Consider the following 26703-nt stretch of genomic DNA (forward strand, 5'->3'; position numbering starts at 1 on the left):
TGAATCAGAATGTTATCAGAAAATCCCAGAAATATATATAAATATAAGAAATTAGGCATAGACATTCAGCTAAAATCTACAAGGTCTAAAATAGTACCTGATAGTATTTCTGGATAAAATATAAGGCTCTAATAGAGTTTTTTTTAGCCAAATGAACAGAGAACAAACTCAAGATTTTAAAGGTATGACCTAAAACACAGACTACACTTCCAGTATGGTGTAATAAACCAAAAATATGTTCTCATTGTACTACAGTGTAGTATAAGACTAAAACAGACAGAATGTAAGAAGCTGGTATCACAGTGTCCTTGAAAACTCAGAAATTAGAAGATTTCAAATAGTGATTATTCAAAAATAAAAAGGCCATGTAGTTGCTTTAGGCCTTAATACAACATCTGGGGAAATCCTTTGAATTCAAAAGCTTATATGCAAGCCCAAAAACAATAAATGATGATGTGAGGTGTGTGTGTGTGTATGCGCATGTGGCAATATGCATATGTGTGCATCTATCTCCAGACAGAATAAAATGACCTTTGGTTAGACCATAATACTTGCTTAATTATCATTCCCAAACACTGTGTTGAGTTGTTGGGTCACCCTAATGAAGGTGGTACGACGACTCAGCTCTTTCAGCTTGCCAGCACCGACGTATGTGCAGCTGGAACGAACTCCACCCAGCACATCTTTCACGGTCACCTCCACAGGCCCTTTGTAAGGCATTTCAACTGTTTTACCCTCTGATGCCCTGAAAACACAAAAATTACAATCAATATATTAATCAACTCAGAGATGTGATAACGGGCAAAAAATCTAATATTTTTTTTATTTATCAGAATGCACAGGTGTAAATCAAACTCATTAGTAGGGATGTAATGAAGCACCCGAGGTGGTTGAAATTGATTAAATCTTCAAATTAATATAGAAACAACAAAGACAACTTATTTTTAATAATTGTTTATTGACATCTTTTTTCATGACCTACTTCAGGTCTTGAAGTGTCTACAATGCGTGCATAATTATTATGCAAGTTGATTTTTTTTTTAAGTTTATAAATTGCTTGTTTTATTTTTTTAATTATTTTTCTTCATGATTTTTACTTTCTTTTATGTAAAGCACTTTGAATTACCATTGTGTACGAAATGTGCTATATAAATAAAGTTGCCTTGCCTATGAAGGATGGAAGTGAAAAATGCCTTACATTCAGGTATGCATAATTATTAAGCAGGCTTTCTTTTGCAGATAAAATGAGCCAAAAAAGATTGAAATCAAACTGAAAAGAATTTTTAATTGCCTTTAGAAGGATGCAATACTAGAAATACATGACCATTGGAGAGCGAAATGCTGACTGGGAGGAGAAGAAAAGACACATTAACAGCAAAAGAATTAGGAATTAAGGTGAAGAATTAGATGTGTAACCATCAGGAACCCTTTAGTCAAAAGCTCCACCATTGTTCAGAACTGAAATCTACCTGGAGTCCCCAGAAGTACAAGGTGTCAGGTTCTCAGGGACTTAGGTTCGGTAAAGAATCCTAAAATATGACCCCTGCTTAATAACATGCTGAAGACTTTAGACAGACAGGTTGAGAATGACTCTTGAAGGACCATCACCACATCCATCACCACATCCTCTCGTACCAATGTTTCAGAAAAAAAGGAAAAGATTCTGAATGGAACTTAAATAGAGAGAGAAGCCCCTCATATTTGCGTGCTTGAAGCCATTGGCCAGTGCTCTGGTGTGATTCAATAAGGCTTCAGTAGTATTTGGAGGAAGGGGTTTCACCATAAGCATTAGCAAATGCAATGTCAAAAGTGAACAAACTGAAAGGAAATGCTGAATTGGTGCTGTTTCATAAGCGCCACCTGCTGGCAGAGAGTGAATTTGTGTTTCATGCAGCCCATATGCTATTTCTGTTTAGTTCAGATGTTCTTTGAAGTATAGTTTCACATTTCAAAATGATATAATATAAATTAGATTAAAAACTGCTTTGTGATTGTGATTAAAACACAGTGGTTAACTCTAATTTTAAATGGACAGGCAAAGCATTATTTTGTTTATTATTATTTTGAAGGTCATTATTTTTATTTGCATTATTCATTTATTTAATTTGCTTTTTGATTTGTTTTAAAATTTCTAATTAGTTTTGTTATTTTTCAGTTTCACAAAGAAATTTGCACCATATTGTCCAAGCAATAATAAAAGTACACCTTTTTTAATCTCATTTTGTAAAAGAAAAAAGAACATTTGTAAGTAAATCGCCTCGTGAATTGTATCGCATCATGAGTTGAGTGAATTGTTACATCCCCAGCCATTAGATTTAAAATTTAGGCCTGGCTTCTGACACTTTTGGATGAGAACAAGAATAAAAAAACTGCCTTCTGTAGAGCTGCATTGTAGCTCAATCCAATTCAATTCATAACTGATGGATTGAATAACAGTTATGAACTGTTATTTTGGTTATTAAAATGAACTGAATCAAGACGGAACTGACTAATGATGCTATTGTCCTTCTAAAGCTGCTTTACAGCAGAATTTGAGTTTGTATCATATTTGGAGAAGTCTGTAGATTTGATTCTTTTATTGTCTGTTTATTTCTGTCAAGCTGCTTTGAAACAATCTCTATTTTATAATGTGCTATATAAATAAAGATGACTTGATTGCTTATTTATCAAATAAGATTTGTGTAATTGTGTAACAAACCACTTGATAAAATAATCCACAAGCTTCAGCATGATTGTGTCTCTCATGAGCTTACCTGTACTCTGCTACGCCTCCTGTATGCTTCTTCATGGCCGTGTCTGAGCTCATGCCATAGAACAGTTTGTACTTCTTGCCGTTTTTCTCTATGATTTCGCCCCCACTCTCAGAATGGCCAGCAAGCATTCCTCCCAGCATTACAAAGTCAGCTCCCGCACCTGCCACACAGTTTAGCCACGATCACAGCCTTTAACAAAAACTCAAGATCTTCACAATTCAACTCTATAAAGGCCCTTATATTAGACTGTCCAAATATAAGATTGTGTCATTAAATCTTTAGGAGTTAATTACAGCGTAAAACATGCCATTTCCTGCTGGCAGCAGGTGGCACTAAGACTGCAACTGAATATGGGCATGGACATGTGTTCAGGACAGGACTCTTATTAAATATGTGGAGTTGGGGCAGATCAGACATCTGTATGCCTGAGTTATAGCAACTTCCTTTTTCATGGTGAAACATCAAAATTAGTCAGGCCACCACGGACACGTCCTTCGACGAAAACTCAAGATTTTCACAGTTCATCATTGCATAGGCCTTATGATTACAGTCTCCAAATTTGAAGATGATCCAATTAAATCTGTAGTAGTTAAGTAGAAGGCCAAAAACTGACTTTTTTGTAGGTATTGGTACATTATATGCATGTACCAAATTTCATTCAAGTACATGAAACAGTGCAACTTCTCAAAAGTTTAGCTGAGAAATTTTATAGGTGGCGCTATCAAGCCATTTTGCAAAGCCCAATTCTGAAAGCCATATCTGATGTAAATTTTCTCCAGTTCTGACGCCTGTGCAGTTTTCTGAGTTTTCAAGCCAATGTGATTCACTTTGGAGAAGAAGAAACAGATCAATTCCAAGAGGGTCTATAGCCCTATTTGGACGGGAATAGTTTTACAGGGGGTCATTAAAGAAATCTGTGTTTCACAGACGTACTTGGTGATTTTAATCCCGTCCGAATCTGTGTTTTTCTCACACAACCTCTGTGATAATTCCAGAGCAAATTACCTACTGTTTTCAGCAAACTCCGTGATCCTCTGAGAAAACTAATCCTGTCCGAATGCGAATGTCTGTGATTGCCGGTGATATTTTATTTCACAACGCGTTTCCTTGTATGTTTTGGCCAACATAAATTACCGTAGATGCTTTTACCGCGAGTATTTTTGATACATTTGCTTCCCGGCAAAGAAATAATAATAAAAAATAATAAAATCAAGAGCCAGATCACGTACACTGTTAAAACTGGCTATTGTAATATCAGCATCAGGTAAGATTACTCACGTTAATTTATGCACTCAGTTACATAATGTTTTAATTACAGATGCACATTTATGAACATTTAAACATGGGATTAGCCTACTACTGCAAAAAAAAAAGGAAACCAAGTTAAACTAAAGAAACCACACATTAACATGGTTTTGCTATACTAGCCATTTAGTATTTATTGTGTAATAATACTAATGGTAATTAATCTGAAGGACTATGCAATGCAGGCATACAGAGCGCTTGATCTCTGTGATGCCCAGATGCACAAAACAGACCCTCCCACCTCTGTAACAAACATGGAGATCTTAGTCCCTTCCGAATTGGAACATGAAAATCGCAGACGTCAGGTGGTAAGAATCGAAACTCAAACGTAGTTTAGAAAACTAGTCCCGTCCGAATAGGGCTTATCACATAAAAATCTAACCTGCACATCTAGTAAGGAAATATCATAATCCAACATTTGTGTCCACTAAGATGATAGCTTTCTTGTTTTATGTTATTACTATAATGCAGTGCTTCTGCTACCAAAACTCACCAAATGCTTTGGAGACGTCGCCTGGGCAGGTGCATCCCCCATCCTACAGCAAGACGAAAAACAGATGAGTCCCAGAAATACATGATCAAAGATTCTGTGTCTACAAAGCATGCAAGCAGCAGGGTGGGTCTGTTACTTTTCATTGTTATCGCTAAAAAGCCTGGCATAATGTCAGAAAAACAATTTGTTTAAGACAGAGAAATCTAATTTCCATTGATCTTTTGACATATAAGAGGTCAATGTACTATAAACCTGAAAACTTTCTCCTTAGTCTAAAAACTGCTTTTATTAAAACCATGCTTAGAAAAAAATACTTATTTTGGAAAGTGCCATTTTATGATGTAATAGTGCAGCAAAAGCCCACCTCTGCAAGATCAATGCCTACTTCTACATCACTGCCTATTTAACCCCGCCCACTGCACTCGTAATAGGAGGAGAGTAAACACTAGAGACGCAAACACAGAATTACTCAGTCAACAGAACTGGGGTTGGGCAAAATATAAAGCAAAGCAATACAATGATGATTAAGAGATAAATAAAATAATAAATTCCTGAAAAGACACCTAGATTTTGACATGATTTTTCAAAAACATGATGTATGATTAACCAAGTAAACCTAAGCTCCTTCAGTCCAATAAATGTTCCTCTTAAAATATTAATAACAATATTATCCTTAAACTTATGTTTACTTGACCTGAGGTTGGTCGTTTTAGAATTATAATAAAAGGCCTTCAATCAGAGGACAGGAGGCATGTAGTAGACTATGTGTAACAGGTTTTTCAAGCTGATACTTTAGAAGCTGTAGAAATTCACAGGGTTAATGTAATGTAAGGCTTTATCGGGTCAATGTAAGAACTTGGCTCTGAAACAGGAGAGTCTCACAGATATGATGTGTCCACCCAGGCCGTGTGCAGCGTCAGCACACTCAATGACTGCACTCAGCTGAGGATAACCCACACCAGTCTTCTTACGAGTGGTGCACACAGAACCTACACACATGAACATATGTGTGAAACTGGTGTAATATGAACCTGAACACCATCTGAAACTGTGACAATAGACGACTGATGACATCACCTGGTCCAATGCCCACTTTGATGATGTCAGCACCAGCAAGAATCAGCTCCTCAACCATCTCTCCAGTGACCACATTGCCAGCCTACAAAATATTTCAAAATATTAAGATGCCTGTTAACGAGATAATGTCAATAAAATGTTTTTTCTGTTGTTGTTGACAGGTAACTGACCATGATAGTGTGCGTGGGGAACTTCTGCCTCACGTCTTTGACGAAGTTGACAAAGTGTTCAGAGTAGCCATTGGCCACATCCACACATATGTACTGAATCTGAGGTACAGCAGACACGATGGCCCCCAGTTTCTTAAAGTCCCCATCACTCGTCCCCGTGCTGACTGCTAAACTCTGGAGAAACAAAGAAAGCATGTCATCATTTAAATATCAATAATCTTGAGATCTGCCAACTAGATTTAAAATCTAGCAAAGGTGTTGTTCACCTGTAAGCATTCTGGGTGCTTGGCTGCAAACTCCTTCCAGTCATCCACATCATAATGCTTATGGATGGCTGTAAATAGACTAAACTACAAAAAAACAAAACAATAATTAATAACATGCAGTCTGTTAAGAGGACAAAAAGGGCACACAAAAACATTTATGAAGTTAATGCTGTGCATGTTCTGTCTGTAGGGATGAACCTATTTTACTTTTATTGTTCTCGTCAACTTCTTGAACGTCACTGAACTGTGTGAAAACACTCTAGTGTCGACATCATTGATCATTCCAAACTCCTAAAGAGACCTGTGTTTTTTATATCTTATCAATGTAACAAACACATGACTTCAACTAAACATCAGATTATAAGTCTAACTAAACCTTTTCATCTTTAGACCCTGAGAAGTCATAAGCCAAAGTGCCAAGTCAGAACTCAATTCTGGCTGTTAATACCAAAAATAATGAATTTTAAACTCTGTTTATATACTATATGCATCGGTTTTTCATGCATTTTTAATTTAAGAAATTTTAGAAAACTTTTTTGACAGCACAACTCTTCATCAGGTCATGCTGACATAAAATACAGAGTCTTTGATCATGTACTCTTTTTTTCTGTTCCTAAACATTTTATTGATATCATGGAGATGTTTGTTCAGGTTTCTTTTGAGACTGATGTGATCAGCTGTATGGAAATTAGAAAAGAGTTCATTCATACCTGATGTAAGGCTAAGGCCATTTCAAAAGTCCCCACGGTGTCCATGTTGGCAGCTATGATGGGAATCCCACTGTAGCTGCCCTTTGAGTTTCTGAATGTAAAACTGCGCATGAGATCCACCTGAAACAGATGAGAAACAAAATAAGTGTGAAAAGTAAATTAAAATGCATTGCACCGCTTGTGACTGCAGTGGAGTTTTAATTAAACTGAGACCAGACCAAACTAATACTCTATATGTCATCTATAATGCAAATAAAAACACATTAAGAGAGACTAACCTCACTGCGAGATTTGAGAGTGCTTCTTTTGGGTCGAAGCAGCACGTCCTTGAAGTCGAGCTTGATATCATTTTCAATGCGTGGCATGGCTGCTGAAGAGGACGGCCTTGGGACTGCTCTAACCTTATCTCACTGTCTGCAAAAACACAAAACAAGGGAAAGAAAAACATTCCCAGTGCTTCAGTTATGGGAGCTGCAAATTTATTTCAAAACTTTAAAGCAATGCACCATAAACATATCAAATAAAATGACCCTTAAATGTCTCACATATCAGATGGTTCTGTGTTCTGCACATGTCTTAGCTGTCAGATAATCTAGGCCACGAGAGCATAAATGATGATTTTCTGTTATCTTGACACTTCATGTTTGTACTGTCCATTACAAATAATTATACGTGTGTCCTTATATACAGACGATACAAAATAAATATTGTCCTACCTGTAATTGCAGACGAGCACCTCCTTGAAAGGCTGTATGAGAGAGAATGACACTGCTTTCCGGGTTGGAGGCGGTCGTTTTAGGAGGGAGGATGTTGACGGCTGTCAGCGCGTGTACACTGTAGTCTTTAAGTTGACGGCTTGCGCGTGAATTCAAGTTCAATCGTTCGGCGAAAAACTACAGACAACAACTGCTTCGCAGCGTACTGTCGCAATAAATGTCGCACATTTTATTTTCTCCTGTCAGTTTCAACTAAAATATGTTGATACTTAGAGTAAGTTTATTAAGTTATGTGTATTTAAATTTAAAAAATATAAAGCATTTAGTTAATTGTACGAAATTCTAAATCGTCGTCTGTCATCAAATTCCGTTATTTTCCAAGCGGACCGTCGGAACGTTTCCTACAGACTCTAGAATGGTTGGAATTATTTTTTAGTAACGCAGGAACTTCGGTGGGGAATTGTGGAAATAATTTAACTAGAGGTGCCTGAACTTCTAACATCACTTAATTGAATTCGCATTAAAATTTCCTGCATGTATTTCTAGAACAGAAGAAGCTACAATGCTGATTAAAGTCAAGGTAAGAAATGAACGAAAAACAGCTTTCATTCAGCACAGTTCTTATGAAGTATGGTTCTAGTCTGAGGTATTAAATATAGCAAGGCACTGCGAATCAGACAAACGGCATTTTATTACAATATGACGTACATAGATTATATTATAGCGAACTGTCGTATAAACGATAAAAGACTCATTCAGAGGGAAATCTAAATGAATTAATCGTCGTTCTTGTTTTTTTAAAGACACTCACTGGCAAAGAAATCGAGATCGACATCGAGCCTACAGACAAGGTACAATATAAAATGCTTAATGATTTACTGCAAATATTAAAAGATGATCCAGCAGTCGTTTATATTTTACACAGTTGACAGCAAACAGCATTTGATTAGATGTGCATTGATGCGTCCACCCTATTCAGGTGGAGAGAATAAAAGAGAGAGTGGAGGAGAAAGAGGGAATCCCACCCCAGCAACAGAGACTCATCTACAGTGGAAAACAGATGTAATGTATATAACGTGCACATTTATCGTGCTCCTGTACATTTCTGTATTTTCATTCTAAACCTCCATCTTCTCCACCTCAGGAATGATGAGAAAACGGCAGCTGATTATAAGATCCAGGGTGGCTCTGTGCTGCATCTGGTTCTTGCACTGAGAGGTGGGCGGGTCCAGCAGCATCCCAGCAGCCTCCTCACATCTATGTAAACACCTTAGTTATCCAATATATTTACACATGTCGTCAGAAACCATTTGAACCATCTGGACTGATGAGTGGTAGCCACTGCATTCTTTGTTGGAATATTCATCTTTTTTTTTTTCCTGCTAATGAATCCACCCACCAACACCCTAATGTTATTTGTGCTCTTTTTGTTAGGTTTACAAGACATGTTAAAAATCAAGGTAAAACTGATGTATCAGTTTGTCAATAAAAACTGATGCAACCATTTAAGCATGTAACATTGTTTATTGTTTCATCACCCAAAGGGGTGATGTTTCAGGGTTTCCTCAATTGCTTTGGCTCAATTCAAAACATATTCCATATATGTCTATGATAACTGTAATTGTTTTTTTTGTTTGTTTTTGTTTACATGCCCCACACTGATGCATTTTTTTACTGTATACATACAAATGTGATACCCTGCACCATTCAGCTAGACATAACTGACAGCCAATGTCATCAAAAAAGAACGAAAAGTACCTTAATATATAACAAAGATTTCCAGGGTTGTCTGCCAAAAAACATATTAGCATTTTGACCAGAATGGCTCTCACAATGACGAAATGTTTTTTTTTTATTTTGGTGACGTTGGCCAATTTACCATCAAAATAACTGGGTTTTGAAGCACAAGTTATGTTTTGGATATGTTACTAAATTTTGCAGACATGCAATTTATCAGTAATGAAGTCCCATAAAACAATTGCACTTGTATTTTAGAGAACAAAATTATTTCAAAACGAGCCAAAGCGACCCATGGTTTATAAATACCCCAAATGAGTTGTGACAGCTGTGAACTCTTGAACAAGGCGACCACAGTCTCCATTCTCCTGATTTGCAGTAGGTGGCAGTTTAGCAGATATTTTTTATGTCAGTCTAAAAATAAACAAGTCTTCCCTGTTTCAGCATATAGATTTATTTGTCATTTAATATATACTGTTCAAACAAATACAAAACATATAGTAAACAAGAAGACTCTGGTACAAACCGTTCACCCCCAGTTATTTGTAAGTGGTTATTTGAACTTTACGTTTTTATCATTTTAGACTGTACATTTCTTAATATAATCTATAAAAATCATTCTCTTATGGATTTTTATATAATTGTGAGGACATTCAAAATATTAACATCAATCATTTCTTACTAATGTGACTCAAATATGTGACAGAATTCATTCTGCATGGATTTTGGTATCTCCTGTATGATATTGTGTGTGGATAGGAAAGCCTAATACTGCAGCACAATCAGAGTCACAGCTTTCATATAAATACACATAGTGTTTGTGTTTAGCACATATTAGGCAGTGCTGGATACTGAGGCACAGCTCAGGAGTAGTATTACTACAACCGAAGATGCTCTGCATCTTTGACGATACATACAAAGTTTACACAGTCAGTTGAATAATGGATGATAACGGGCCTCGTCGCTGCCTGACTAAGACAGAGGAACCAAAAAGCAGTGATTATTTTGTAAGTGAGAAGATTATAGATTTGATATCATAGTCTCTAAGGAATGCGAGGGACTAAGCTCACTTAAAATGTTTGTGCAAATAAATTACACTGACATATGTTGCTTTTTATACACCTACACATTACATATCTGCAATAATACTAAAAAAAACAAAGAACAACTGACACTTTTCCATAGTCTTCACAAGTGGGTAGAGGTGTGACATAAACACAGAGGCACAATGAAAAGACCCTGTTTGCACTAAAAAGCCTTACACGCTTGAATGGACAAGTGACATACATACTGAGCACTTTAAACATGTTATTCTCGAACTGAGCATATATTATGTACTTACACAAATATATTTTTAAGTAATTTTTTTTAGAAAATTAATTATCTTTATGGCTCTCCATTTTGGTGTTTAATTCAGTTATTCAGTATATTAATGTAATCATCCGGACTGTTTGTTAGATTGATTGACTGATTCTAGTCCCTTGTATTGCACCTAAATTCACATCTACACAATTATAATATATTGTGCTTAAAACTGATTTAGCGAGCTCTTCTGACATAACTGATTTCAAGTTTTTGAATATTCTCATAAAAAAAAAATATACAGGACCAAAATTAATGCATTCTCACAGGCTTTCAGCCACATCACAGACACTAGCTTTGCACCACTATTGTTTTTATTTTTTCCGTTTATGACCAAATGCTCTGTAATTTTTTTATATTTTTGTCTATATACTTCTGAAATAATTAAACTGCGTGAAAGTGACCTTGCTGGTTATGACTGTGGCTGTAAAGCTGATGGCATCAGTAGTCATATTCTCTGCTTAAAGTCCACACAGAATGAAGATACCATTGCAACACTTAATTTCACAATGGAATCTATAAGTTTTCCTTAAACACTTTTTATCCTCAAAAATATCGGAACGAAAAATTCTCTTTAACAGTGATAATAACTCAAAGAGCTTAAAGAGCTTTCATCAGGAAAGAGCAAAGAGAAAATAAAATGTACAAGAGCAAAAAAACTATTTCACAATGACAAAGGAATATGATTAGAATAGGATGATCACATATCAAAATATATAAATGTTTTGGTGTGATGAAATACACTTGAAATGAGAAAATGTCAAATTAAAATACAACTTTGGCTTGTAAAAAAAAAAAAAATTACTCTTAGGACTGTTGGGACAGAAATAAAAAAATAAAGAGGGGGTAAGAATTAGAACATTAGAATGTACTCAATAATAAATAAATAAATAAAATGAACCCTGCCATCTCTGGTGATGTCATGATGTATTTTGGAATTTTTAGCATAAACTAAACGGAAATCTAATTCTGTTTCTCATAGAAAAGAGTGTTTCAGAAATGTAATTGTAAAAATTCCAGGCCCTTCCAAACCAGTATTTATAAGTAATACATTCTATAGCTTTATGTAATCCTAATGTTGTAATTCTGTTGAACAGCCAATTGAGATAACTAGAGATAACTAGATAATGGAGGCAACTAGAGATAACGGAGAACGTTGTGTTCTAAAGCAGAACCGCATGAACTGTGAAGCAGCTAGTCTCTGTTCATTACTCTGTGCAACCCCCTCTTTATGAAAAAGCTAAATATAGAGGTATGTGAAAAATCTGAGTTTGATTTCCAGTGTCTAACTGAAAAAGTCTGTCTGCCCGTATGTGAGTGAATGAGTGTGTCTCCACATGTGTTCAGCAGTCAGCTGATTTGGGTGTCTGCTCATCCTCTGCTGACAGTGGAACCGACTGCTCCTTCAGTTCGATCTCTTCTCCAGACTCCTCGTTCTTCTTCTCATCCTCCATCGGGTAGACCACTACACAAAACTTCTGACCCAGGTATGTCATCTTGTCTGAAAACACAAATAATTCAGATGTAATATAGTGATGTTATCGTTAAAATTAACACATCTTCGAACATCATTGTGTTCAACTTACCAACAAATGTATTGAAGCACTGGGGTTTTTTGTCCCAGTACACGGCCAAGAAATAGACAGGGACTCCAGTAAGCATGATGGCCAAGCCAATGCCACACACCACAGGCTCCGAGTACAGAGAGAAGATCAGCAGGAAGGCCCAGAACAGCAGGTAGATGACAGGCCACACCAGACTGATCTGTGAGTAGCAGAAGTAACATTATCTTAATTTATCATAAGTTTGCAGCTTATATGGGAAGTATAGACAGAGTACCTGGAAACTGGACAATCACATTAAGATCACTGAGCTAAAACTGATATCGATTTTTGGTTTGGGTTTCAGTAATTCACTGCACTTACTTTAATTGGCCGGTGCATATCTGGTTGTTTTACACGCAGCACAATCTGCCCCGCAACCGTGACACCATAGAAGAGGTAGTTGATGAAACCCACATAGTTGATGAGTGTGTACATGTCACTGGTGCATAGCATCAGAAGTGTTGAGATGCACTGCAAGAGAGAGTGTTTGATGTCACATCGTGAAGTCAACATAATCAAGAGTGAAGTATAAAGAAGAGTGAGAGGGGAGTATATATAATACTCACAGTGAAGAGTAGAGCTGGAATTGGGGTGCAGCGCTTCACATGAATCATAGCCAATAAGCTAGGAAGGTGACCTTCACGTGCACCCGCGAAGAACAACCTGAACAATGTGAGGATGACCCAAACATACTGTTATTTAGGATGCCAATATATTCACTAGAAGGGAGTATGTACAGACAGACAGACTGACTGACAAACAGACAGGCAGGAAGACAGACAGACAAACAGGCAGACTGAATGGCTGACAGACAGGCAGGAAGACAGACAGACAGACTGACTGACAGACAGACAGGAAGACAGACAGACAGGCAGACAGACAGACAGACAGACAGGCAGACAGACAGACTGACTGACAGACAGGCAGGAAGACAGACAGACAGGCAGGAAGACAGACAGACAGGCAGACTGACTGACAGACAGAGAGATAGACAGACAGACAAGACAGACAGACAGGCAGGAAGACAGACAGACAGGCAGACAGACAGAGAGACAGACAGACAGACAGACAGACAGACAGGCAGACTGACTGACTGACTGACAGACAGGCAGACAGACAGACAGGCAGACTGACTGACAGACAAGACAGACAGGCAGGAAGACAGACAGACAGACAGACGGACAGACAGATAGACAGACAGATAGATGTGTCTTGTCTATGAATGATGCATGGATGGATGGATGAATGAATGGATGGAGGGACTGACCGAGAGGAGGTGAAAAGGGAGCCGTTGACCCCCCCAAATGTGGACAAGGCCACAGATATGGGCATGATCCATGACATCACTCCCAACAGCTTCTCACCAAATGTCTGGGAGAGAGCAACAGAGTGGTGAAGGAGAGAAAAGAGAGACAAGCAGAGGAAAAGAGGATGTTGGTTGAATACATGCATTATCATGTCCATATATCCCATATATCTGTGCTGTTTCATTCAGAAAGTCATTAGAATAGAATGCAGTAGATTCTGGAGTCTGATATATCTGTTTGAATGGTATATTGGCAGGCATCAAGAGCTCATTCCAAGTATCAATCATAGAACTTTAAATATTGATACTTGGGTAGATATGTCAAAGAATCTCCTGCATGAAGCAAAACAATGTTCAGTTTGCAGTCTGGTAGTGTCTGAGTGCTAAGAATGGACATTGGTCACTCACCACAGCTACAGCATTAGAAGCCAGTAGCTCCTGAGGGCTCATGGCAGTGACGTAAGCAATGTTAGCAAAAACGTACACAAAAGTCACGAGGGGAATGGAGATGAAGATAGCACGGGGAAGGTTCCTGTTTTTGGAAAATAAAAATCAAGAGTTCAGTTAGAGGAAGTATGATGCATAAGATTCCAGCTGCCACTTCAGAGCATTGTGCAGTGATGCAGACCATTTGGCTCTTTCTACATTTTAAAATACTGCAGAACATTATAACAATTGATCCAATATGTGGTTCTCTGATGGATATTACAAACTTGTATCTTGTTAATACTAATTAAATATTGAGATGAGAATTGGCTTACACGTATGGGTCGACGAGTTCCTCTGTAACATAATTGAGGAAATTCCAGCCACCGTAGGCGAAGGACCCCTGTAGAAATGCTAAAGCAATCAGACCGACATCATAGTCTTGAAAAGGCTCGAAAGCATTGGCAGGCTCCAACCAGTAATACTCGCCTGGAGAAAAAAGAAAGGGAACAACAATTAACAAATATTAAAAGGGAAATTCCTTATAAAATGCCTTTTGTTCATTTGCTAGTTAGTTAATTTTTAGAAAAAGCTTTCACCCGAATCAGCTTAAAGTAATAACAAAAACAGCAAATGAAGGTCAAGTTCCCTTATCAAGGACCAAAATGTCATCGTTATTGTAGTAACATAGTTACTAAGTTTGTGCAAATCAAGGAAAAAATCAGCAAGATCAAGCTGGTATCATGATGTGAATTTTTCCAGCAAGGGGCCTTTGATCAATACGGTCTACCATCTTTGACAGCTAATAATCCACCCAAAAGCAGCTTGACCCAGTAGAAACAAGCTACCATGTTCCAAAATACAACTACAACTTTTAACTGGTTTGGGCTAGATTTTTTTGAGCCTACTTTTTTGTTCCCTAAGCCATAGTATTAATACCACATTTCTAGGGTCAGGTTTTTGGGTCACATGTACTCTCTGAACTCTCTCCGAAAGCATATGTGACCCTGAAGACCCCACATTAAAGAGTAGCCAGTGACAACTAACCCAAATCCAGTTTTTTTAGAGATTCTGCGTGGAATCACATCTGTCACTCTAATTTTATCAGGTCAGCATCTGAGCTAACAGGCTGTCAGCAGTGTGATCATTATTGCATCCTTTCTGACACACCAGCTGTGAAAGCTGCATTATCAGTGTTATTCCTTATTAGAGGTTTCAACCCAGTGAGTTCTGCTGAGACAATGAAGTGCTGTGCTTTTAGTTTTTCTGGAGATTTTACAGAGCTGCTAGAGATGAAGCAACATGCCCTAGAGAACAGGGAGTCACGCATTCACACACTTCTACAAATGCACACACACACACTCTCTGTTATTTAGCACATACCTTCTTCAATAGCCAGTAATATATTACAAGCACACACACATACATAGACATATGGTGCCTACCCTTGCAGATTTGTACGATGCCCATGATGATGATAAGAATGAGGGCCAGAAGTTTCCCTGCAGTGAAGACATCCTGCACTCGTGTTGCCCAGCGCACACTAGAGCAATTCACCCAAGTCAGCAGCACTGAAACACAAAGACATTGAGGTTACAAGGCTGGTTACACACACACATTATGAGCCTTTGGTGAGATTAATGGCGCCATGCAGTTTGAGCAGTCTAGAATGCCAAAGGATTATAAAATAATGCTTTCAGCTCTGAGGAATTAATCAGACACTAAATAGACATTTTTATTATATATAAACATTGGAATGCACTGCAACATCTGAGACCGATAGATGGGTGAAATAAGGTTAAAGTCAGTGCACAATAATTATAATAAGAAATTTTGACTACATTTATTGATTTGGCAGATGTTTTTATTTGAAGCAACTCAGTATGTGTATTCATTTTTCAAATCTACAATTAAGGCATTGCTAACATCATTCTACTGGAAAGTGTTAAGCAGTGATTTTTAACCTCATGATTATAAAGAGATAAAATTTAATATTTGTACTTTTTTATTTATTTTTTATTAAAAGGTGATTCAAAATCAGGACAAAAAAGTAACCATTTAGATCATATAAAAGTATTATACTTTTTCCCCCTTATAGATTCATATACAATTTTACTAATTTAAACTTTTAGTGATAAAGTTAATGTGCTAAATGACATGGTCACATGCACAGTCTTCTGATAAAATGTGACAAACATATTTGGTTATAAAAAACAGAGGGATGCAAGAAACCTGAGTGTGCAAGTAAACTTTGAGTCTTGCACTTTTGAGAACTTGCAAGACAAGCAAAAATGCTTCTTCATGATTTGCACATCAGAGTTCAGCTTTGTCCTTTTTCTTTCACATGCTATTCATGTACTTGTAGACAATAAATAATTTGAATCACCCACTGCAACAGGTAGTTAATCAGGCTGATACTGCTTTGTATATTATATTAATCTATTAATGGAGCAATTAGGTACAAAACTAGTGTGACCTGGGCATGAATTGAGATTGTTTGTGTACAGTGGCCAAACACAGTTAGAATTCTTGGCTCTCATTCAGTGTCAAACTGCTTACATCTGTAAAAGCATCTAGTCATGACAGAAGCAGACATTACAATGCCAGTCAACTGCAATAAGGAGGGGTGTATTTTGTTACACAAACTCCTTCATAATTATTGTTTGTGGCTAATCGGGCACAAACAGTTTGACAGTGCAAAGCGACAGCCTGCCACTTGCAAAGGGGACACAGTCAAACCAAACACTACAAAGCTTTGGGTGAGGAGGTGTAATCCTTATGTCTTATCTCTGTGTAAAATAAACACTGCCTTGCTGTACAGAGCAATGACGTGCCTTTAACTGGTGTCTTAAGATAAGAGCAGTGCATTCTGGGAAAAGGACGTCTTAGAAGGTGGTGTTTTTGAAACTCCTGGTAAAAGAAAAATAAGCAGAGACAGGATGAAGAGAGTTATAGAGTGTTTCCTTACAAAATGAAGGTAGTGAAATCTGCAGTACATAGTATACAATGCCAATGTTGAGATCAGAAGGAAGGCAATGCAAAGACTGTGTTTTCCACAACTTGGCACTGAACAGCTTATTGTTTTCTTCTGACCCATCTTTATCGTTTATCGAGGATGTTTTTATAGTACAATGATCTCTTATATGTCAAAGGATCAAGGAAATTTAGATTTCTCAGTTCATGACCCCTTTGATAATCAACATTTCTCTCATCACATCTTAGATTGTTTTTTTTTTCACTGAGTCTGTCAGAATAGTTGTGTCCCATTTTGCAGACAGTGGATATAGAAAATAATCACTCCCCTTTAAAATAATCACATTTTGTTGCTTTACAGTCAGTCAGTTTTTGTTTTACCCAGCTGTATTTACTCAGTGCAACTTATCACATCAAAGTGAAAAATATAACACCAACATGTCAGAAAAAATAAATGAATAAATAAAAAAAATAAATCACTGAGTTGGAAAAAGGATCACCCCTCTCCTAAATATGACTCTCCTAATCACCTTCTCAATGGCACACAATGGCATTTGACACAGACCCTCTTTGGATCAGGATGTCGCTCCAAACTGGACGAAAGAGCCAGAAGGAATCTGGTTAAGGAGGCTACAAAGAGGTCTACAGCAACTTTCCAGGAGCAAAAGAGTGGTCATTGTGTGCATGTGACAAAAATATCCTAAAAATATCCTGTCCACAAATGTGGCTGAGACTAAAATTGTATTATTTGGTTTCAACATCAAGGTGGTAATATCCTGTCATGAGGTGTTTCTCTGCATCAGGGACTGGAGCACTTGTCAGGATAGAAGGAAAAATGGATGGTGCAAAATACCATCAAATTCTTGAGAAGGTTGTCAATGGGAACAAGGTTTACCTTCCAACATGACAATGATCCAATGCACACAGCAACACTGAGCACAACAATGACTAGTAAGTGCATGGACTAGTAAGATCCAGACTTAAACACCATTGAAAATCTTTGGAAGGACTTAAAAACTGCAGTCCACAAACGGACACCATCAAGTTTAAATGAACTTGAGCAGTTCTGCAAAGAAGAGTGGGCAAATTATGCAAAGTCTCGATGTGCAAAGTTAATAGAGACATATCCCAAAAGACTAAAGGCTGTAATTAAAGCAAAAGGTGGTTCAACAAAATACTGACAAAAGGGGGGGATTGTTTTTCCAATTCGACAGTAATCCTTTTTTTTCTTTAATGGCATGTTGGTGTTATATCTTTCACTTGGATGTTTTAAGATGCATTGAGTAAATACAGCTAAATAAAACAAAAATTGTGTCTATCTTCATTTCAAACTGGAAAGCAACAAAATGTGATTATTTTAAAGGGGGGTGATTCATTTCTATACCCACTGTATTAATGCACTATGTTATGCCATTTTGTATAAATAGTGTGTTTATGCTAAAAATTCTAAAAGGAAAAAGTGTCTTGATGATACAAAATACTTTGATGATGCACTTAATAAACAAAAAATGAAGTGTGAAATGTTGGACACTTTATAGACTAAATTTCCACAGCTTTCCCGTAGCAAAAGGAGTAGCATAGTATGCCATTTGGGACACAACAATTGCATTTTTGGATTGTCTTCTCTGAAAAAATATAAATGCAATGCTGCTGGTTTTTGGCCAAAATATGGTGTCTTAAATGGTAGCTTAAAATGTAGTAGGCTACATTTTAAAATAGTTTTTATGTCAGGAGTGTGCCTATGTTCCCTTAAGATGCTGCCTATTTGGCAGCGTTTGAAAGACAGCCATGCATAGACTTGCAGACATAGTTTTCTAAGAATTGCTGTATTGGTTCTAGAATTAAAAGGCATAAAGGAAGTAAAGAGGTATAAAGCACAAGAGCAGGGACATCCTCTAAAACTGTGCCATAGTATCCACTTTTGCCCTTTCACCCACTTCCTGCCATTCTCTAAACAAACCAAAGGCAAAACTAAATAAGAAGAAAAATGCTTTAAGAGTTGCTTGAGAACATCTGGTTAATTACAAAAAAAACTTTTAACTTCATCCAATCAGAACACTTTGATTGTGATATGGTCCCTCTTCATTGAAAGCCTTAAAAGCACACAGAATGCTGGATCAGCTCTGTTACCCTACAAACTGGACAAACAGCTTGTACTGGTTTACAAGCCAAATGTTAAATAGATCATTCTGACTCAGATTCATAAAAGGACAAAAGTTATGAACAGTTTTTAAATCTATTTAATAACTAAACCAACTAAACAGCTGTTAAGGCTATAGTTAAATTGAAACTTAACACACTTATTTTAAAGACGAGGTGAAATCTCACCTTATATCTTCTCTTGACCTCTTTCTTTTTCCTAGGGTCTCTGTTGTTTGTCTGTCTACATACACCATGCAGTATTTGTAACTCCAGCGTGAAATTTGCAGAAAGCCCATGCTTCAAGGCTTCTTGACGCCTTGAAAAACATCATTCCATTCATCCTCACACATCCTTCTCTCTTTCACTCTCATCCCTCTCTATTCCCCGCACTTTTTCCCACAACCTTTCTGTCCACTCTCCCAGGATAAGACCCCTCAGCTTTCTTCAGTCACACATTAATCCATCTCTCTCTTTCTGTCAGTCCCAAAACTCTGTTTCTCTAGCCCTGGCTTAAAATGTTTTTTTCGCTTGAGCGTGATTTGGCCTTATGGTCAAACACAAGAGGCTTTGATGAAGTTCCTGGCAACCTCGTGTGCATGCGCTATCAGAGAAAAATGTCTAAAATATACAAGTGTAAGCATGTGAATCACAAGCAGATGTGGAAATTGTGATTGGGTAAGTTGTTGTTGCATCTGTGAGGAAAACAACATAAAACTATGTTTTCAAAATATACAGAATTTATGCAAAGTTTTTCATCTTATGAGTTTTCAAAATATTCAGATAACCTTAATATATTTTCAAGTCCAAGCCACATTGTCCATTCAATTTTATTTTCTAAAATTCACTTATTGCAATTTTTAAATGATTAATTAATTTAAAATTCTTTATTTTTTATTACACAAACTAGAATAGAATTATAATATTGGCCATAACATGAAAACAGCAATATCAATAGCCATCTCAATATGCATGTCAAAATCCTTAAAATCCCTAAATACTGGACAATGTTTCCCCTTCTGGTACTCACACAAGCAGATGGCAGCGAGCAGACGCAGACCGTTCTCTGGGGGGAAGCAGGTGGGGAACAGAGGCTGCAGGACGTAGTTGGAGAAGGTGAGAGCAATAACCGCCTGGTTAGTGGGGTAGATCACCAACACAGCAATCCACAACCGCAAAAACCTGTAGCATAAAAACACATACAGATGTTATAATATGTCCCTCAAAAAATTACTCGACTATGTTTCATCTCCAAAAACACAAAATAAATATGATTCTTTTCATCTACTGATAGGCATTGTGTTGTTTGCACATAGCAATGTATTTATTCTTAGGATAAACTCTCTTTATCGCCATCATTTGTTGGTGATGAGTGAAATCAAGTCACGACTGAGTGAACAGCTAATGGCTGTCCCCTGGCAGTATCATAGCGAACTCACCGTGCTAAACAAAGGTTGTTGGCATCATGTGAGCAAAGCCAGGGCTGTAAGGTTTGATTGACCACTTACACAACTACTTCACAAGAAAGCAAGTCACATATCTTTTCTGCCTTCCACTATAAGTGATTTTTTTTTCACTCTGTTGCTTGCAGCATCAATACTTCACTTTTTGGAATATTTATTGTACATGTATAACAATAACAAAAATCCACATCTCAAAAAATTGTTTGTCCTTGATGGATGCAAAAAAAAAAAAAAAAAATTTATATATATATTTTAAGTTTGTTGAATCTCTGACATAAATGAACACTAAGATATGATCATGTTAAAATTCCCTTTACACTAAGGTTTGCATTACTAATAGTATGTCACCTACTTACCCTGCCAGCCCTCCAAAGATGTCCTTGACGTAAGAGTAGTCACCTCCAGATTTGGGGATAGTAACACCCAGCTCAGCGTAGCAGAGTGCTCCGATCGCTGTTATAATGCCTGTGATGATCCATACAATGAGGGCCAGGCCCACTGAACTGGCATTTTCCAACACTCCCTTTGGACTGACAAAGATTCCAGAGCCAATAATATTTCCTGTAAAAGAGAAAAACGACAGCTTAGGTATTAGAAATGGGAGTTAATGTAGGACAGCAGGACAAAATGAGAGAAGTGGATTCAAGTGTGAAAAAGGTGGAGCTGCTATGTCACCATATAATCTTTCAATCCTCACCATGACCTCTAAAAATGGATGTCTGGATGAATCTAATAAAGTGCTCCAATTTAAAAGCCATTTGAATGGAACAGACTTTATTTGAAATAAGGATTTAAGAAGATTTTAGATTTGTAGGAATGCATTAGGGATACATATTTTGAAAAGTTGATACTTATTTTTGTGTTATGAATGATCCATATTATAAATCTATACTACTTTGTATTTAAAAAATATATATATATGAAAACACAACAGTACACAAAACTATAATAACTATCACTCCAACGTGCTCTTAAAGATAAAACATTCTTTAAGAGATAAATGGTTTGATTTTTGTCCTATCCTATCACTAACTTTTTAAATTGGTGCTAGTCAGATGAGGATCTGAAACTTAAAATAGAGAGAAACATATAGATTCCCTATTTTGGCTGATAAATATACCATTATGCTGCTTCCCTAATTCTATGCATCCCTAAATTACTTTCCTACATGTATGCACCCTAAAATGAATAGGAAGGCATGATAAGATGACAGTGTGACACACTTCAGGAAATGTAGAGAAAAGTGAGACCTAACAATGACAAAGAAAAAAAAGGCGATATATTGAAGAAAAGCAGAACAGCGTATAAATCAATAGGAAATGAAATTGTTAGTGAGGCTGAAAAAAAGAGAGAAGGAAGGAGGATGGAGAACAGAGAGAAAGCATGTGGTGAGAACAATTCACAGACAGCAGATTGTAATTTGCTGAGTTCGTATTCAGTGTGACTAATGGAGTGAGTACACACAGCAAATATATGGGGGCTTGTGTATTTGTCTAGCTGTATAACAGTGTGTGCACTTACTATGTGATCTATGGCTGTTTGTGATAAATATATTGGCCCAAGAAAGTATTTAGATACTTAAGTCACACATATAAATATGGAAATTCAGGTTTGCGTGAACTGGAGAGTTTCTGCCCTATTACCTATGATAGTGATAGTGAAGTGACATTCAGCCAAGTATGGTGACCCATACTCAGAATTTGTGCTCTGCATTTAACCCATCCAAAATGCACACACACAGAGCAGTGAACACACACACACACACTGTGAGCACACACCCGGAGCAGTGGGCAGCCATTTTATGCTACGGCGCCCGGGAAGCAGTTGGGGGTTCGATGCCTTGCTCAAGGGCACCTAAGTCGTGGTATTGAGGGTGGAGAGAGAACTGTACATGCACTCCTCCCACCCACAATTCCTGCCGGCCTGGGACTCGAACTCACAACCTTTCGATTGGGAGTCCAACTCTCTAACCATTAGGCCACGACTTCCCCTAATTTTCCTGTGGGATTGTCATAAATATGATAAAGTAGATTGGATACAAGTGTCTGCTAAACACAGACACTGTAAATAAGTAATCAGATGACTTCTTCTCTGCAGTCATGCCATCACGATTCATATGCAGAATAATCTGATCTAAAATAATATCCATAAACCTTCATGACTAGACGTGATCATTCAGCTTCTGTCTTTGGTTTTTCTCCCTCTTCAGTTCTCTCTTTTAAGCTCTGGTATGAAAAAGCTCTGACACAAACTTCAGCATATCCCATGACCTCAAAGTACAAGTTACACAACTTTACAATCAGAGATATCTTTTACTATTGCCAAAGCTTGTAGAGATTGATTCTGGTTTCATGATCAGCCAGCTGGAGTATTGTTCGACTATTTGGAAAATAGCTGTGAAATGTGGACATCAACTTGTTTTAGGCTGTTTTATCCTTAAAGGGGCTGACAGATCAATGTGCACACTTGTAGACTGAGAACTCTTGCTGACTCAAGTGGGAAAAAAATGCAGATGGATTTCCTGTTCATATTGCATCCTTTTGCTTCCCTAGTGAGTGTTCACCACACAACATCGCAGGCCAAACAGCAGCAATCCCTGATTTAAAATTCTAGTTTGCCAATCTTCTCACACTGATCTAATAATACTGTGCTAAGTCTAGTCAAACTCTACACTGAAGTCACGCCTTTCAGATCAAAGCCCTTTTATATAATGGCATCATCTGGCTTTTAACTGTACAACATGCATGCAAATTAGCTGTACCAGATTTAAAAATACTGTTTTGTATTGATTTGAGATAGTGACATTGATTTGGTTAGTGACTTTTTGTTAGCTGTGCTTCATATATCACTAACAATGACAATAGACTATAAAAAATTTAGCTAACAACATTGCAGCTTTATTCAGGATTTAGGTAATTGATTGCCTACATCAGGCAAGGGTGCATGGCCAAAGTCGGTCCTGGAGAGCCACAGTCTTGTGGAGTTTTGCTCCAACCTTCATAAAACTTGTAGTAGCCCTTAGACCTTGAGGAGTGTTTGATAAGGTTGGAGCTTAACTCTGCAGGACTGTGACCTTCCAAAAACAAAATTGGCCACCCCTGGCCTACGTATAGCTACATAGTGTGGTGCCAAACTGTCCGCAGTGAACTGACTTACCTTAAAGTGAGTTCACTCTTTGCTATCAGCTTATCATATTTATATGTCAATCACTGTGCAGAGACATTGCTCGTTTATTGTACAGTGATGTACAGTACTGGTACTTTGGCATTTATTAGGCCTACTCTTGCAAACATGCTAGCTGAGATGAATCCTTCTCAACTGTCCTATTGCTTTTCTTTTATTTTCTTTCATTTCATTTTAATCAGCATACCAACCTTTAATTGTGACTGTATCAGATCAAGAACTTGAGAAATTAAAAATAATGGAATTGAGTTGCTGACTGCTTACATCTAGTTTGGCACACATAAAACTTTGCAAGCTTGTCACCAGCTTGATGTATGATGTTCTCCAATTCATCCAACATAATTTCTTTGTATAACATTTGAGGCAAGCTTGCATTTTAATCTGAATCATTTCACAATCTCTTTCTCTTTCATTCACCTACAGAAGATCTGCCAACCTTTCCTCTTCTAAAACTTGTTTCCAAATGTAATAATCCAGCAAAATCAACATAAAAAATGGGGCTGAGCAAGTCAAAATCCACAAAATGTTCACTTTCAGGTCCGTGCTCCTTTGCCAGGTAAATGAGGGTTCAGTATCACATTGAAGGGGTTGATAAGGATAAAAATGGCAGCAGTTATAAAGTATTCTGATAAATTTAATGAAGCACACAGACAACAAAGGCTTGATGAAAGCTTTGAGTGATCCGAAATGACAATCACCTGATAATGATGTTCACGTGGGGCGACAGAGCATGTTAATGTGTGACCTGACCTGATCGAGATTGCTGAAGAGGATTATCATATAGCTGCAAATAAAATGTGGGTTGGGATTATCTTGGATGGGTTTTACTTTTCATTACATCAAATATATTTGTATAGCTTAATGCTGCCTAAAGAAATACATGTGAATTGCTCTGCAACATACTCAGCAATAACCAACATGACAATTTAACAAAAATTCAGTCACATTTCCTGTCTTCGCTTCCACCTCACGTCACACTTTCTCTACCACTGACCTGATTTCTTTACCGCTGACAAGAGAAAGTAAAGAAAACCAAACCAAATTGACATAGGCATGGCAGATGCATTTTATTTAAAAGTCTTGTTCCGTTTATGTTTTTTAAACCACAATGTTCTATCCTGAAAAGAAAAAGACGAAGAAGCACATGCATATCTTGCAGATGTCTTTATTAGTGACAGTAGTAGAGATTCTGCCAATTGTAAGTTCCCAAATCTGCTGGCAACCTTTTTAATGCATAGTGCACATTTTATATTTTGAGTAAATAAAATTCTTCTTTTAAATGCATTTGTAACATGTTATTTGTTATCATTGCATCTTGTAAAATATTTAACTACAAGAGATAGTGATCTATAGCTAGTTTTTGTTTGACCAATACTGATTATTTTACTGATCATCACAATGATGAATAAAAAGAATTAGTCCGCAGCAGCTAAACATAATGGCCATTAATATTTTAGAATAACAACAACATTATTGTGTACAAACTAAGATTAATATTTAAAATATTAAAATTGACATTCTTTATGAGATGATATTAAATAAGCTGCCATAAAAAAAATAGGCCCACTATTCATTAGTTTTTGATGTAATGACCTATTTTCTATTTCATAGTTCTGATTAGTATGTATGTAAAAGAGAAGATAGAAGATATCAGTTCTATTCAGCCTTATCCCATCAAGAGCATGCTTGACCATACATCCGTTTAAAACCCCCTTTGAAAAATATATTTAAAGGAACAAACTGAACACTCACCGACAATAATGCCACAAGCACTGACGAGACCAATCTCCTTCTTCAACCCCACTGATGACTGTCCAGAGGCTTTCCCCGTGTCTGCGGCTCCCTCCTCGCTGCTGCTCGGGGCCGCGCTGCCTCTTTGTCTCGGTCCATCCGTCATGTCGGTAATTGAGACGTTCAGTCCTCGATATTGAGCGCTGATGCAAGAGCCGCGTTTGACCTGTGCCGCTGCTACCCAACAATTGTTGCAGTCAGATCTCAGATAGCGACTGTAATGTAACTGTTATACATAAACAACCCGAATACTATCTCGAACAAAATATGTGCACTTTATCTTTCCCCTCTTATCAACGTGAGGCTCTCTGAAGCATGTGTCTGTATATATCGTGTGTAGGCTTCGTTAGTGGCAGAGTAAGATGGGCGACTGCCGTGAAAGGCTAAAATATGATTAAAATAAGGGACTGTCTGTCAGTGTCATTGAATGTTCCATTTCCGTGCGTTTAAAATCCATATACAACAGCACTAATATCGAGCGTAACAAAAACTACGCTAATACTCCATTCGCAGTTTTTTATGTGTCAGTTTGTTGCAGTCTGTTAAGGTTATCCAGGTTTTAATCTGCCGTTTAAGTTAAATCAAAACGCCGATTTAGAAAGGCCGAAAATCTATTCACAAATTTCTCCTTCTCCCTGTAACTTACCTAGGCTATTAAATATCAGAAGCTTCCTCGTTCTTAAGGCAAGGTGTGCATCGTTTTGGCAAGGACTCTGACTAAAAGCCTTTGGCTAGTTCAGTGCATGCGCTGTCTCCCAGTGAGTGGTCCAAGCGCCTCCACAGTGTACTATCACTCCTAATTTTAGCCCCCTCCTTACCCGTCTCCTCCCATTCTCCCACGTCACTGCTTCAGGTTTTTTGTATTTTTTTAAACGTTTTTTTAAGGCGTTGAACAGCACAGTACGGAACGTGACCTACCTGAACCCAACAATATACAATTAGATTGTTCTATCGTTTTTTTTAAAAAACGTGTTGGTACAAATATTAAACAATAATACTGTCTCGCAAGGAAGAGTGAGGCCCTTCTACTTATGTAAACGTTTTAGTTATTACAAAAATTAGTAAGAACCAGTTTTTTGACCTGCCAACAAGTTACATTTGCTTGAGGAAGTAACCATAGCATTGGCTTGAGCGCTTTCTATTGCAGTTCATCTGAAACAAGTCTACACCCACACACACACCCACACACACACACACAGACACACACACACACACACACACACACACAC

General features: G+C 37.4%; 3 protein-coding genes across 5 annotated transcripts; 1 reads left to right on the plus strand and 2 right to left on the minus strand.

Moving 5' to 3' along the window:
* Window positions 1-540: 540 nt before the first annotated feature.
* On the minus strand, window positions 541-7633 carry LOC132103644 (GMP reductase 2-like). Of its 2 annotated transcripts, none has more exons than XM_059508746.1 (10): window positions 7491-7633; window positions 7053-7184; window positions 6775-6894; window positions 6065-6148; window positions 5799-5972; window positions 5629-5710; window positions 5434-5540; window positions 4552-4594; window positions 2754-2913; window positions 541-745 (listed from the first exon to the last, which is right to left on the minus strand). In XM_059508746.1, exons 2-10 carry the CDS (start codon window positions 7137-7139, stop codon window positions 556-558), a joined length of 1047 nt encoding a protein of 348 aa, XP_059364729.1. In that variant the 5' UTR covers window positions 7140-7184; window positions 7491-7633; the 3' UTR covers window positions 541-555. The 2 variants fall into 2 exon arrangements, with proteins under 2 accessions (XP_059364729.1, XP_059364724.1); XM_059508741.1 differs by having other exon boundaries at window positions 7053-7188; window positions 7491-7610.
* Window positions 7634-7808: 175 nt separating this feature from the next.
* On the plus strand, window positions 7809-8999 carry LOC132103659 (NEDD8-like). The gene is made up of 4 exons (XM_059508759.1): window positions 7809-8070; window positions 8294-8341; window positions 8470-8552; window positions 8635-8999. The coding sequence occupies exons 1-4, from the start codon at window positions 8053-8055 to the stop codon at window positions 8753-8755; spliced, it is 270 nt and encodes an 89-aa protein (XP_059364742.1). The 5' UTR covers window positions 7809-8052; the 3' UTR covers window positions 8756-8999.
* Window positions 9000-11251: 2252 nt separating this feature from the next.
* LOC132103668 (large neutral amino acids transporter small subunit 2-like) lies at window positions 11252-26278 on the minus strand. Of its 2 annotated transcripts, none has more exons than XM_059508775.1 (12): window positions 26121-26278; window positions 25436-25648; window positions 20857-21061; window positions 20068-20219; window positions 15371-15496; window positions 14261-14414; window positions 13908-14031; window positions 13461-13564; window positions 12760-12856; window positions 12515-12664; window positions 12176-12353; window positions 11252-12090 (listed from the first exon to the last, which is right to left on the minus strand). In XM_059508775.1, the coding sequence occupies exons 2-12, from the start codon at window positions 25578-25580 to the stop codon at window positions 11933-11935; spliced, it is 1593 nt and encodes a 530-aa protein (XP_059364758.1). In that variant the 5' UTR covers window positions 25581-25648; window positions 26121-26278; the 3' UTR covers window positions 11252-11932. The 2 variants fall into 2 exon arrangements, with proteins under 2 accessions (XP_059364758.1, XP_059364750.1); XM_059508767.1 differs by having other exon boundaries at window positions 25436-25651.
* Between the last annotated feature and the right edge of the window lie 425 nt (window positions 26279-26703).

The sequence above is a fragment of the Carassius carassius genome, chromosome 2 (assembly GCF_963082965.1).
Source record: "Carassius carassius chromosome 2, fCarCar2.1, whole genome shotgun sequence".
Classification (NCBI taxonomy): Eukaryota; Metazoa; Chordata; class Actinopteri; order Cypriniformes; family Cyprinidae; genus Carassius; species Carassius carassius.

Coding starts and splice junctions, on each gene's coding strand:
- LOC132103644 (XM_059508746.1), bottom strand. CDS start 7,139: ATGCCACGCATTGAAAATGATATCAAGCTCGACTTCAAGGACGTGCTG. Junction 4,595..5,433: donor TGGGTGGACACATCATATCT/GTGAGACTCTCC, acceptor GTCTTGCTGTAG/GATGGGGGATGCACCTGCCC. Junction 2,914..4,551: donor CGACGTCTCCAAAGCATTTG/GTGAGTTTTGGT, acceptor ACTGTGTGGCAG/GTGCGGGAGCTGACTTTGTA.
- LOC132103659 (XM_059508759.1), top strand. Junction 8,342..8,469: donor ACATCGAGCCTACAGACAAG/GTACAATATAAA, acceptor CACCCTATTCAG/GTGGAGAGAATAAAAGAGAG. Junction 8,553..8,634: donor ATCTACAGTGGAAAACAGAT/GTAATGTATATA, acceptor TCTCCACCTCAG/GAATGATGAGAAAACGGCAG.
- LOC132103668 (XM_059508775.1), bottom strand. CDS start 25,580: ATGACGGATGGACCGAGACAAAGAGGCAGCGCGGCCCCGAGCAGCAGC. Junction 21,062..25,435: donor TGCTTGTGGCATTATTGTCG/GTGAGTGTTCAG, acceptor TCTCTTTTACAG/GAAATATTATTGGCTCTGGA. Junction 12,091..12,175: donor GTGCTTCAATACATTTGTTG/GTAAGTTGAACA, acceptor TTGTGTTTTCAG/ACAAGATGACATACCTGGGT.